At 32.0% G+C, this 14,691-nt stretch overlaps 1 protein-coding gene across 1 annotated transcript in view; it reads right to left on the bottom strand.

Moving 5' to 3' along the window:
- Positions 1–14,691, bottom strand: part of LOC134690494 (uncharacterized) — a 58,649-nt gene that overhangs the window by 23,624 nt on the left and 20,334 nt on the right. The window contains exons 11-15 of the mRNA XM_063550468.1: positions 11,805–11,924; positions 6,441–6,566; positions 5,817–5,927; positions 2,565–2,680; positions 1,517–1,613 (exon numbers count right to left, since the gene is read on the bottom strand). Coding sequence (XP_063406538.1) covers positions 1,517–1,613; positions 2,565–2,680; positions 5,817–5,927; positions 6,441–6,566; positions 11,805–11,924 — 570 coding nt within the window. The remainder of the gene's footprint in view (positions 1–1,516; positions 1,614–2,564; positions 2,681–5,816; positions 5,928–6,440; positions 6,567–11,804; positions 11,925–14,691) is intronic.

Genomic DNA, 14,691 nt, shown 5'->3' with positions numbered 1-14,691 from the left:
TCGTACTATGATCTTCAACAGCGTGTTGCGAAGCGTAGTTGGGTCGCATTTAGAACGTGATGATCGAAGTGAGGTCGTAATACCATCGTTGTGAGATCGCATCGTATTTTCTCCGAATCGAATCATGCTTTCACTAAGTTCTCGATACGATGATAAACGACCAATGCGATCTAAGCACGACCATACTGCGCTCTCACTACGGTTCTACTACGACCTGAATTCGCCACAATCTCACCACGATTGTTTTGAACAGTTCAAAGTTGGTCACGCTCATCACGATCTTGAAAACCTCACCACGACCGTGATACGACCTTACTGGGATCTACACAATCGCACTACGATCGTCAAGACTTGCATTTTTTTCACAGATCGTAGTTTGATCGGGGACTAGTGGGACTGTGGAATAGATGATGTGTCCATTGCTGGAATTTTAACTTCTTTTTTCGCCTGTCCACTACAACAGATGCCATTATTTGGAAAACAACCTGCTTTGTAAATGCACTTTTAAACTGAACTGTGCCTCCTTCCTCAGTCAGCTGTTGTCAGCTTGTCCATTCGTCCCACCATAACATTGAAGTTCTAATTAGTCTGACCATCAATTCTGCCAAGCGCTTATCACTAGCCTTGTGGTCTATCCTGTCTCAAAACTGCTGAAGTTGCTGAGATATCGCTCCAATCTTTTTATTAATATACATTGCCTCGTTCTGTTCAGCTTGCATCGTTATGAGACCAACACATATTTTTATCAATTTACGCTTCGCTCTGTTTTATATTGGGGTCAATTATAGCTGTTCTTTAAGCATTATATTTCCTATCTGCTAATTGTTCTTTTTACAATTGTTGAATAGTAATTTCTGAGTTGTCCTCTCTTCAAGTGTCTTTAGCTATAGTTTTGTCCATATCCCAAAGTGATTCAGTTTCTGCCATTTCAATGTTCTTATCTGTGTTGCCCTCAATTCCAGCCATTTTACTGATATGTGTATATACATTTCTCAAATCACAGTATCATATCTCAAATTGCAAAACATTGCCCAAGAAATAAGATAGGCACTGAAAAGTATCTTTAATAAAATGCTTAAATTCAGGTCACTTATCAATGATAAGTGTTTGTTTATTTTTCAAGGCGGTCATTTTGAAAATAGTCACCTTTTGAATTTCAAAGATAGATCAAAACAAAATCTTGTTAATTACACCAAGTCACATATGTTGAATTTTGTGCTTCCAGCACTGTGGTTTGTGCAATATTGGAAACAATTTTGGAATGCATGGCGGCCATCTTGAAATAAGCCGCGATATTTAAAAATGTTGAGGGTGGGCCCATAGCTAATTTTGCTCAGTATACAAATAATACCATCATGCAAAATTGGATGCTAACCTCATTTTTTGAGTAATTTTTACCCAATCTGCCGGAATAAATGTATATACATGTATAGTTTACAGTTCAAATTAGATATCAGACATTTGGGTTGATGTGAATTCAATTTGTATACTTTTCGCAGTCCTTTTTCTGACATACCAAGCCAGTACTCTCCATGTACGTCACCAAATCCATTTTTGTACTCTTGCCAGTTTCTCTTGAAATTCTCTGAGAAATTTAATCGTCTCTGAATAACCTGTAATATATTTATATTCGAAAACATATAAAAATAAAACCAAGATTCCCCATCCTTCAAACCTCGGAGTTATTTATTAATAAATGCGTGTAATTTCAACCGTTACACACAACATCATCCAATCCGAAAATTGTGTGTTGTGGGCCGTATCTTGACCTATAATGGTTTACTTTTATAAATAGTTCAGTAGATTGAAAGTTGTTTCATTGGCACTCATGCTACATCTTCCTATATCTATTAAATCAAAGTTATTGTGAATTAACGAAACCAAACACGACACAAGGAAATAGTTATCTGAGGATGAAATAAGAGTGCACTAAGACTTATCAGCAATACCGCATTTTATACTGTGAACGACATGACAGATGTCCTGATGACTGAATGTATGTCTCAATAAGAATATTTCTCTGAATTTTTTCTGTTTATCCTTTCTTGACCTATTGATTTTTTTTTTAATCAACATGTGGTTCGTTTTATCTCAGTTCTTCATTTGTCAAAATTTCATTTTGACTTCAAATTGTCTTGCTTTCCTCTGAAATTCCTATTGTGACATGAGTAAAAGGATACCATGCTTCAGATGTCACGTAGAAAGAACGCATCTTTTTGCAAGTCGTTCGAAAAGAAAGATTAAGATTTTCTGCATATTATCTAAAATCATCAGAGAGACAGATATCACCATCAAATCTCGTTTGATACGATATTTATCCACTCTCGACAATTACATGTTTAAAACGCTTGCGTTTTGAATTTGAAAATTTAATTGTTTCGAATGGATACATGTCTTATCACACCTGCATTGGTAGAATATATATATATATATATATACCAGAGAAATTGACGGGTGAATGGATAGGCCTTTTGACCAATACTATCAAGGATATTTCCCTGATATAATCAAATAGATTGGCTGGATGATTCATGATTCAGTAAGCTAATGAAAATAAAACATACCGTCCATTTTAATCCACTTTCAATAATACAATATACAGCCTTTGGAGTCGTTTGGTTTGTATATATAACATAGACATCATCAGTAAAAAATTGTAAGTCTGCACATTCAGTAGGTCCTGTGAAAATAAAAATCATTATAAAACCAATCACTGTTTGAAATATTATTGAAATAGAAAGAAAAGAAAAATAACAAAAACACCGAACTCGGTGGAAAAGTCTTCATGACTTGGTACACCATTTGTAAAGGTATTTTTTTAAGTAGAAGTTGGTGGATTAAACCTTGTTTCATAGCTAGCTTAACCTCGTATGTGTATGACAGTCGCATAAAATTCAGTAATGTGAACAAAAATGTGTACAGCTGCTCTTAACTACATACTTAGTTGGAAATGTATATCCTATATACCGGTGAGGTTGGTATATTGATGCCAAGGTGAATGAAATTTAGAATATCAAAATTCAAATCATATTAGATTTGAATAAGGAGATGACTGGTTATGTCAAATTCTAGGTATGTATCGAAAAACTGAGGCAGAGAAAGTCGTGTCTTTTGTTTCTGTTTTATAGGATATCTTAAAGGAACCCAATCAGTTAAGTTTGGATTGTTTGTGGAAAAAATATTATCAAAATATCTGAATATGAAATTAACTGATCTGAGTTCTTTGATCTTCTTTTTTTTGTCAACTTTCAGAAGAAACTCCACCTCATGAGAAATATTGTACCGTTGTTATTTGAAAAAGGACAAATTTAAGAATAATAACAAGGAAGTGTCTACCATGATCGTTGAACCGTTCAAATGACTGCATCTGATGTGCCATTATGGAATGTGAGAAATAAACATGTCCAAATTGAGGGCAGTGTAATTAACGGTGATTTTTGGGAAAAAATACTGGTATGTGATGAGTTCCAGAATAAGTACTCCTGTTTTTATTAGTTAAGGTATGTGTATGTACTTCAGTACAAAACGTCATAATGTGACGTGCAGTGAATGTCATTAAATTTGAAGACATTATGAATAATTGGTGGTTCTCCATGCAATTATATTATATATCCATGTACACTGCAACAAATATGACTGCAGGTGCTCTACGCATAGAAATCAAAATTAGGGCTCGAATCATTTTCGCTACTTCATAAATTTTAGCATGCATATTACATTATAAGAGTTTCGTTTTTTTTTTTTATAGAATTTGTGCTTATACAAAATATGTTTTGATCAATGCTTTCCGCAATAAATCACAAGCGGAAACATTAAATTCTTAAAGCCTTTTTTTATTACTATATATATTAACTGATCCTCAGTTGGTCACAGTACAGGAATAAATAAAGTAACTTGTCATCGCTCTTCAAAATAATATTGAGAATGAAAATGGAGAATATGTCAAAGAGACAACAACCCGACCAAAGGGCGGACAACAGCCGAAGGCCACGAATGGGTATTCAACGCATCGAGATAAATTAGTACCCGGAGTTGGTCCTCAGCTGGCCCCTCAATAAAATTGTAAACTTCTTGATAACTTTCTTCCTGCTATTATTTTGCACAGCAAAGACTAGCTTTTCATTTAAAAATAGATCAGCATATATACTCGAAATAAAATTAAGAATGTGCAAAACTAAGTTGTTAATGAAACCTAAGAAGTTAATGAAATAATTGTGTGCGTGTGCATTTGATACAAATAAAGTTTGACGATAAATGTGGTTGACACGATGACACGGAAATGCAGGGAGACAATGATGTCATGATGTCATGTTTTTTTGTCATTTTGAAACTGTTGTAAAACAATGTTGCTGTAAAGTTAATAAAAAAAAAACAATTCCACAGTTCTTCTTAAAAATATGCACGAATCAACTAAAATATACATGTTTGTATGAGGTTAAGAAATTCAAAAAGTCTCCATTCTCTTATGCTACACGGCATTGCACTACCAAAAACGGGGCTGTTGTTCAGTATATTTTTTCACCCTGTTATTTTGGAGGATGCATGATGTGACTTTCATCGGAGAAAAAATATCGAGGTAAAGTCGTGTCAGTTCTGTATTTGTTAAGGTCAATAGAATTATATATAATAGTTCTTAACATGAAACAGTGGTTGTATTAAGTTCTCAGTAAAATTGGAACAAATTTAGCTATTTCAACATGTTTTTAAGAGAAAAGAATTAATATATATCTTAAAAACAAACTTGACTTTGATTCTCAAAACCTAGATATAAATCAAAAGGTAAGCATCACACAACGGGTGTCCTTGTTTATAACCTGAGGTTTAATTGACGGTTATGGAATATCTGAGCATTTCGAGTACACATTCCACACTCTTTCACACGCGCGCGAATGGTGCATTACCAAACGCGAAGTGTTACCGGATGTTTCTTGACTGACCACGACTGTAAGGACAAGGAACTGCTAACACTGCTTAAAAACAGTTCTGGTAGGTATTGTGTTATTCAGTCTTTGGTTCTCTATGTTATGATGTTGTTATTGTTGTATATTCTTCGGTCAATTTTCTTTTGGAATTGTGCTGACTTTTTTTAATTGATTTTCTAATGCACCGTTGACATCTTCTCTCTATCTCTTTCGAACGTTCTCTGTCTGGAATTAATCAAATACCTGGCTAATTTAAGAGCCCGAATAACTGAGTTTTAGTGATGATGCTAAAATTCTATCAATTGCAAGCTTTCTAATACAATGGAGATTCACAATCACAGCATCCAAAACAAAGATGCGCTATTTTACAAATTATCGTTTTACTGTTGAAATGAAAAAGAGAAGTAAATTTAGGACTGAATCCTATTGAACGTAACCATATGATACATTTTTGTACGTTCAAGACGCGTCAAGCTGATACAATACAATGTTCGCAAAGAATCTGAACAGGTAAACGATCGGTGCAAGCATAGCATGAAATTTAAAATGAACTGAACACTTAACACTGAAAGAAAAATTAAAAGACAAGTATTAAGTAAAATGAAGAATAACTATTTTCAGCTGTGTATTATTTTTTTTATGTCATAAGATACTAATTAAGTATTATCATGTTTATCAAATGAAGCCACTTTTGAGCATAAAGAAGGTTACACTGTTCATTATTCACTTCCAACATTAACAAATGCAAAACAGTCTTACAAGTCAAAGCTGATCCACCTGTATCAATAGTTTCTAGCGCTTTGAAAAAATTGTATTAACATGGCTATGAACATGAGGAACACAAGCATCTCTCTAATGGTAAATAGTTATCAAAAGTACCAGGATTATAAATACCTGAGCAAATATCACCGTCCCAGAACACATCGCAAAAGCATTTACTGCTATTGCAATAAAGGTTAGATTTACAGTCATCGTTACGCGAACAAGGTTCACCAATTGTCCTTTCTGAAAAAGATGTTTGGTTGAAAATGTCATACTTTTACAAAGAAGTGATCCAAATTGGTAATTATGACAATTCCATATGCAGTATTAATATATTATCTCAAAGCGGCTGTTTTTAAAGTTTTATTGGATACTTGTACAAGGGTTGCAAACGAAATTATTTTGAGATATTCAAAAATAATCTATTAACATCGAGCAATACATTTTAACAACAGCTATTTGATTTTATTGCTTCGGGAATTGATTTGTGTATTTTATTTTCATGGAAAAAAAAACCTCTGTGAACATGACATGTCTGTAAATATATTTGGATATGAACATAAAGTCACGGTACACATATTGCTCAAATTACCAGTTGCAACTATTTAGCAAAAATACCAGCGGAAATCTTTATTACTCTTATGTATTAAAAAATTAAAATGGCTGATTGCATAATAAACAAGGTTCGTGCATATTCAAAGGCTTTTTTTTAGATAATTTGTTTCAAGTTTGAATCTGCTAAATATATAAATGTACTTGGTCTACAAATCTGTCCGTCCCATAAACCAGTGTTACTTCCTAAACAGGAACACATTCCATTAAAACAATGCAGAGAGTCTTTACATTCTTCAGTTTTCGCACATGTCGATTTTATAGTTTTCCCTAAAAGTATACGTTGATTACATATAATATGGAAAATATAGAACAAAAACCGTCTGAAATACCTATATCAGACTTTTATTTAAACTTTTAAATAATAATAAAAAAACAATCTAATGTCAGTTTAATTAATCGATAAGGGTCATAGAGCTCCAAAAGATTCGATTGTATTCACCAGACCTGGGTCAATGTCTTACTGATGTGCTGTTAATAAATGCAGATGTTGAATGGGATGTTTAAGTCGATTGCACTCTGAATACTGCTTTTTTCATATATACTAGCCAACAAAAGAAACTATACACGATTTTTTTTTCAAATTAAAGATGAAGTTTTCCGTTTAAAGGACCAATATTGAAGGAAGTAATGGTCCGAGTACACAGTTATCGTCCTTTGATTTTCGTTGTCCACGAATATAGTCCTTAGTGTGGACAGTGTGTTACTTGCCAATTTTTGTTATACCCCTTCCAAATTTATTTCTCCATGTTTTAAGCCTCATATAGCAAGTTGGGGGGTGAAATGACGATGTAAAAAAAAATGGGTCATAAATATTAATGTAAAGTAGTGATTAGGCCCAGCTGAAAAAGGTCACAAATTAGCACTTCGGAAGCTGTCAAAAGATTTCAAGACCCCCTTAACATAAAATTGTCCATATTTTGAGTTAGAGCTGATGAAGTTTTCTATAATTTTGATATAATTTGTCCCAAAAGTAGTACAAATAAACTCATCATCACACTATTAAAATATTATTGAGAAAGCGCAGGTGGGATTTTTTTAATTTTAATTTATTGTCTAAAGTCTAAAAGAAATGCACTACGAAATAACTGTGTACTTGGACCTAATGCTTAATGACCATGGAAATATAAATCCGTTTAAACAAATGTTTTTTTGCTTTCATGACGTCATTTGGCGAAAAACGGTAACAATCTTAAAACTAATCCGAATGGTTCAAAATTTACAGTGTATTGTTTTCAAATCTAAATCAATGATTTAAGACGAAACCAGTTTTTCTTTTATTTTTAATTTTTTTTTCTTAGATTTAAAAAAACACTTTTTACCAAAAAAAAGAAAAAGATATTTTAAGCCATTAATTACAGCATGAACATAACTTGATTAGCATATTGAATATTTTTAAACAGATTTGAAAATTCATTTAGTACTTAAAAAATTGTGTGCTGATTTTTTGTCAAACTTTCCGCAAAAATAATTTGCACCCTACGATCGTTTACACAGGATGTAGTAACTTTCCGACAGGTTTTAATTTCCATTACCATATGTGCATACATTAAAATTGGAAGCTTTGTAAAATAGTGTATCTTATTTTGTTTTTATATTTAATACTTTTTGATAAATACATTTCAAAGTCGTGTATTGTTTCTTTTGTTGACAAGTATATATAACTGATATATTTGACCGCACGTTGAGGAAAAACAAACTCTACGAAAGCTTTATTTTATATACTAAGTAAAATTTGTTTAGTGGCATCACTCTGTGGACACATTGAAAAAGGTGTTTCCACGAATCTTAATCAAGAACTATCATTTGACAATTAAACCTGTTGAAGCAAATAAGCCAATCTAGTTTTAATACGTTTGCATTTTCAAATATTTTAGCTTCAAGCAAAAATGAAGGGCCGGGCGTTTATATTCGAAATGCTCATCGGTGAGACAAATTAGTATCGTGAATGTTTTGATATTTATTAATTCTAAAACGATGGGTAAATAGATAATGGTGTTTACTCTCTTTAACCATAAGTTATTTTATTGAGAAAAATAGTTGTTATATATTATATTTAGACTTTATAAAACTGATATTAATGGTTTTCTTATTTTCGTATGAATCGGAGTTCCTCAAGACACTTGATTGTTATTTAATTATTAAATTATTAATCATTATTAAATTAGATTATTTAATTTCACTTTCAGATATATTGATGATGTTCTTTCCATAAACAATCCGAACTTTTCTGATTGGGTTCCATACTCCATATCCCCCAGAACTAGAGATTATTAAAAGAAACAACAGACACGGCTTCCTCCGCCTCATTTTAAGACTTATATCTCGAATTTGACTTACAGTCATCTCAGTACCAGAATCTATGAAAAACGAGACGATTTTAATTTTGAAATTATAAATTTTCGCCACCTTAGTAGCAATATACCACCTTCACCTGCATATGGGATATATGTTTCCCAACTTATTTATTCCGTATCAACTTCACAAATAATACACGATGGTCTTGTTGTATAGATTCTGCGTACTGATGTTGTTAATCATTTAAACAACGTGTTTTATAGTTCTTTCATTTGACTTTGTTCTATGATTAATATCACTTTTACTGTTGAATGGGTTTATGTGATATCCGTTTGACGTGGCTCGGTACTTATACATCTCGTCAATGTGTTTGTATTGTCTTTCATTTTTTGGTGGTGTGTTTTGTATATGCGATTTCTTGTATGTCTTTGGTTCTTATAACGTGACTCTGTACTTTAAACGATCCCGTCAGTATGTTTTATGTTTTATGTAATTAGGTCTTTCCACTTTTCTGTGGAAAGACCTATTGTTTTTCTTCTGATTATTTTTTTTTTTCTTTTTCTTCCGCCTAATTTTGTTCTTGCGATAAACATTTGTTTCGCAATATGTCGCTTAGATATTTGGTATATGATATCGAACAGTTTATGCGCTTTTGAAATTTACCCTGCGTAAACGAATACTTTTCTTTGTAGGAGTTATCTCCCCAAACACTGTTTTCCTTGTTAGCGCATCTCCTTCGCAACCGTAAAAGATTAAGACAAATTTATTTTACAAAATTGCTCGTTATATCCTTCGCATGATTTGTCCTATTTTGACCGAAGCGATATGACCGTTCCATATGAGAGTTATTTCCCCTTATGTATCTGATATAAGTGATATGAATTTCTATCTTATAAATCATAAGTGATAGAGACCTAGGATCTTTTGATTTGAGGTCCTTGGTCCAAAAAAATAAAAAATAGGTCAAGGTCAAAGGTCAAGGTCATATTCTAATTTTTGAATTTGGCTTATTTACACTAATTTCCAGAAACCGTATAAGATATCGACAAATTATTTTTTCTAAATTGTTAGTTGCGACATGTCGTAACACGTAAATTTTGATTGCAAAGGTACGTTGAACTTAAAAGTGATTTTTCTCCCCTCTTGTATTTAAAAATACGCGTATGGTGATATAACTGATTAACCAAATATAATTAAGACCTATGGTCTTTTGATTTTAGGTCCTTGTTTTATGACCTTGAAATTGATCTCAAGGTCATAGATTAATTTGACGTTCTAGTTTTTGACCTTTGCTTTCAGCTCATATGTATACATGATATAGCCATGAGACTTTTGGCGAAAGGTATCAAACCATTTAAAGTTGAAAAAAATAACCGGAAGTGACCTTGTGTAAACCGGAAGTAGCTATTTTTTGTACTTTATTAATAAAAAAGTATATAGAACCAGATCTTTTTGGAATCACTGTCAATTAAATATTCAAATATAATCGGAAGTAACATTTTTCAAACCGGAAGTAACAAATTATCTCCCTTATTTAAAAAAAATGTATAGAAACAATATATTTATGGAATCAGCGTACAATAATCTATCAGTTGACGATTGAAATGACATTTTAAACTTAATTTTACAACTTTCATATTAAAATACATTGTTTTCAGTGGAAAGACCTTCAATTGTTCTCTGAACAATTGGTTTTTAATTATGATATATTTCTGTTATGAAGTAAAATATGCATTGAACAACAAACGTCAAAATCATTCAATAGCGTAGTGGAATTTTATATTTGTGGATTCTTATAAATTCTATATAAAACTGTTGGACTAGTTTAAATCTCGGTCTATTTCTGAAATTTATTCTTACATACTTTTGATTTTTTAACCCTGTATGCTAACATTACCTATTTTTTTACCCTGTATGCTAACATTGCCTAGGTAAATTTTAAAATTGTGTGTATGCACATTGAACGACTAATCTATGTGACGTATAAAATTTTCTGACGTCAGACACACAAATTAAGGAATACGTTTGTAGATAGATGTTTTTGTGTTCTGTTAAATTGTTCCTTTTAAAATTGTTATACGATGATGACTGATGTACCCATATTATGACTATTTAGTTAATGCATCAATGTAAATATAACGGAATGTGATGAGACTGTCATCAAAGTGAGAGGGTTAGCGCTATAAAACCAGGTTTAATCCACCATTTTTTACATTTGAAAATGTCTGTACCAAGTCAGGAATATGACAGTTCTTGTCCATTCGTTTTTGATGCGTTTTGTTATTTGATTTTTCCATGTGATTATGGATTTTTCGAATTGATTTCCTCTAAGTTCAGTTTTTTTGTGATTTTACTTTTTGCATGCATGTTCCCTTTTTATATATAAATAAAGCCGTTAGTTTTCTCTTTTTACATGTCATTTCGGGGCATTTTATAGCTTACTATGCGGTATGGGCTTTGCACAATGTTGAAAGCCGTACGGTGACCTAAAGTTGTTTTAAATTTCTGTATCAATTTGGTATCTTCTGGAGAGTTGTATAATCAGCAACCATACCAAAATCTTCTTTTTTATAAGTAGCATTACTACTCTTGAAGAAGTACAAACCAGATGAAATGAGCAAACAATGAAAAAAACACCTTATAAATTCCACGCGTTTAAACGGATTAACCTTAATCAGGAACGATAGAAGCTGAATATATGCTAGCTAAAGATGTATAAGAAATGAACCATTAGTAGAACGTAATCGCCGAGAAGGGCGTAATTTATAGCAAAATGAAGGTAATGCCAACTTTACCAAAATTCCCTATATCTATAAACGGACAATTTGAAAAAAAGGTTTAAACAAATCATGTCAGTACTGAGGCATGAAGCGGATAATACCATCAGAGACCGATAATTTGCCATAAGCGTCGTCAAAAAATGAGAGCAACAGTTTATACATTCCCTGTATCGTTTGAATTGATTTTATAGATTCATTTCGTGATCTGTAACGTTTTCGCTTCAATAGAAATAAAACACATTAGTCAGTAGCAATTACTCAGACAATTAAATCTTTGTACTGATCATTTATCACCAGATTACACTTATCTTCATTATATCTTTTACATATTTTATTAGTGACGAATTTGAAACAATATATGTAATGTCTTTACACAAAATAAAGATTGCAAAATAAATTTTTTTAGCAAAAAAAAGGAAAATAGCCTTACTTGCAGAACAGTTGTGCCCAGTCCAATAATCAAGTCGGTCACATTTACAAACGCCATGAATACAAAAAAGAGTTTCCAAGCATTCTGTCGACAATTTACACGTGTTATGGAATGTTTTCTCTGGAAAAAAAGCACCCGTTAATTATTGCATTCACTAGTAAACATATTGTAATCTGAATTTGTCATTACAGGGAGAGAAACATGTAGTAGCAAATTTGTAATAAGTTGTTTCTAACTAAAATCTAATTATCTAGGAGCAGAAACATTATGCTAACCAAGAAATTAGTATTTCAAGTGTCATACAAATACAACAAATCGTAATATATCCTGTTATTGAGCATCATATCCGTATTCTGAATCGTATTCCTTGTTGACCGAAAGATATTACTTGAATCATAAAGAAATCTATATTGCATATTCCTATATTATACTGCGGGTGAATGTTTTCAAAGAAAAAAAGGTTTATCAGTGAACAAAATCTCAATATCATTTCTATACTTAAGTTAATAACTACGATTTCGTATTGAATTTGAAAGAGGGACAAAAGATACCAGAATGACAGTTAAACTCATAGATTGAAAACAAACTGACAGAAAAATAATAGTACAGACGACACAAAATAGAAAACTAAAGAATAAGCCACATGAACCCCACAAAAACTGAGGGTGATCTCAGGTGCTCTGAAAGGGTAAGTAGATCCTCCGATATGCGTTTAAGTTTTTTTTACTAATGCTCTTCATAGATAGGTAATCAAAATAAACTTTAAAAAATGGAAGTACAAATATTTTATCCATACACCATTTGGTAAAATACATAAATGTTCTTGAAGTTATCTTTCAATGGTTTATTTTTTAATTCCTTTGTGACAGTTTTTATAACATTGGGATGAGCTTTAAAACGTGATTAACACATTGTAAAAAAACAAGTGACTTCTCATAGCCGAAATTTTAGAATTATAATTCTATCACAAATCATTTCTTATGTATACATAAACAGATATGTAATACTCTGTTAGGAACTTTCTTGTTTCATGTAACAATACAAACAATAAGTATTTATTTGGATACATACATAACAATAAATTTGTGTGAGAATTATAATTCTTATATCAAAGTTCGGCTATGAGACATTCAAATGATTACTAAGTGTATATAAGTATCAAATATGAGTTTGTTAAAAGCCTGGGTCATTGATTTGTTTTGTATCAATTGATCAGATATGTTTTATACTTAATAGGTTGCAATTAATACACGATGCTTGTTGAACAGATGGCCATAGAGAAATTCTATCTCAAAACATGATTGTTTCTTGAAAGACACATACACACATGTGTCAGTTGTCTAGTCCATGATAAATTCAGTATTTTTAAATTCTTTGATATTCAAAAATTTAATCAAGAGATATATATTTTCCTGTCAACTTTAACCATAATAAATATTCAACAAATTCCCCCTGTACTCGTTTTACTAAAGACATTTACATTTGAAGTTGTTAAACCTGAGGAAATTTAAGAGTATATAGCATACAGGATATAAAAGCATATTATTTGATAATCACATTCTACGTATTGCTGTTGAAAACAGTATTGAAACTTTCATACCTAAGAACATCATTAAAATGAATGAATAAATTTGTAGTTTAAAGACAATATAAACGGTATTACCAATTGAAATTAAATATAACTTGGGTTTTGGTTGAAAATATCCTTCAATTTTTTTTTTTTATCATTTAGCAAAATCAAACAAAATTGTAGTTTTCAAAAACCTTAAAAGTATCTAACTTATAAATGTCAAGAACTACAGCAAATTCTAAAAGTCAAAATATGATCTAATCTGATGTACAGTAGTTATCGCTTGCTTATGTCATATATACGTGTTTCTCGTTTCTCGTTTTTTATATAGATTAGACCGTTGGTTTTCCGTTTGAATAGTTTAACACTAGTAATTTTGGGGCCCTTTATAGCTCATTGTTCGGTGTGAGCCAAGACTCCGTGATGAAAACCGTTCATTGACCTATAATGGTTTACCTTTATAATTGATATTTGGATGGAGAGTTGTCTGATTGGCACTCACAGCATATCTTCCTATATATATAAGCTAGTGGTATTGTTACCATTATTATGGACGTCTTTGCACTAAATACATTGGATGTTGGATATACACTGATAAAAAGCTATTTATTATTTGTCAGTAAGACCAAGGACTCTCAAATCTGTACTCTGTGTCTCGTTTTTTTTAATCTAAGGGATATATAAATATTCTACCACGCCCGAAGAGTGTATTCCTTTTGCTCTTTCAATCTGATATTTATGGTTTGTTCATTTGATGTACTGTTACATCACTGTCTTAGATTAATGGGATGGTTTGTGCCTTCAAACAGTTTTAAACCCGCCACATTCTTTATATCCCTGTGGTTAAATGGTTGTCGTTTGTTAATGTCTGTCGTATTTGTCTTGTTATTAATTTGGCCATTAGTTTCCTAACCTAAATTGCTTCGCTGCTAATAGCCGACAAAATTGTATTAGTTTTTTCTCATTGCTGAATGTCGTACAGTAGCTTATACTTAATGACATGTACATCCAATTCATAGTTGTCTATTTAGCAATCACACAACATACTTTAGGTATTGGCGCTGTCTTATTTGTTGTTGTAGGAATTTAAACTTATCTGCCTCGCCTGGTATGTATTATTGTTACTGGTGTGTCTGCTATGTACAAATCCGATGAGTTCAGCCCTTTTCAACTGTTTTTTTTATGGTTCATATGCTAAACTGTTAAATCACTATTCAAGGTTAGGGTAAGGGTAGAACGCTTGAAAACATGTTAAACCCTGCCTAATTGGGAATGTACCTCTCCTAAAGGGAGAAGCCTGCATTCGTTATTTAGTGG

This window comes from Mytilus trossulus, chromosome 11 (genome assembly GCF_036588685.1).
Source record: "Mytilus trossulus isolate FHL-02 chromosome 11, PNRI_Mtr1.1.1.hap1, whole genome shotgun sequence".
In the NCBI taxonomy this organism is placed as follows: domain Eukaryota; kingdom Metazoa; phylum Mollusca; class Bivalvia; order Mytilida; family Mytilidae; genus Mytilus; species Mytilus trossulus.
The sequence above is the reverse complement of the archived record's forward strand: the minus strand, read 5'-3'. Positions and strand labels throughout refer to the sequence as shown.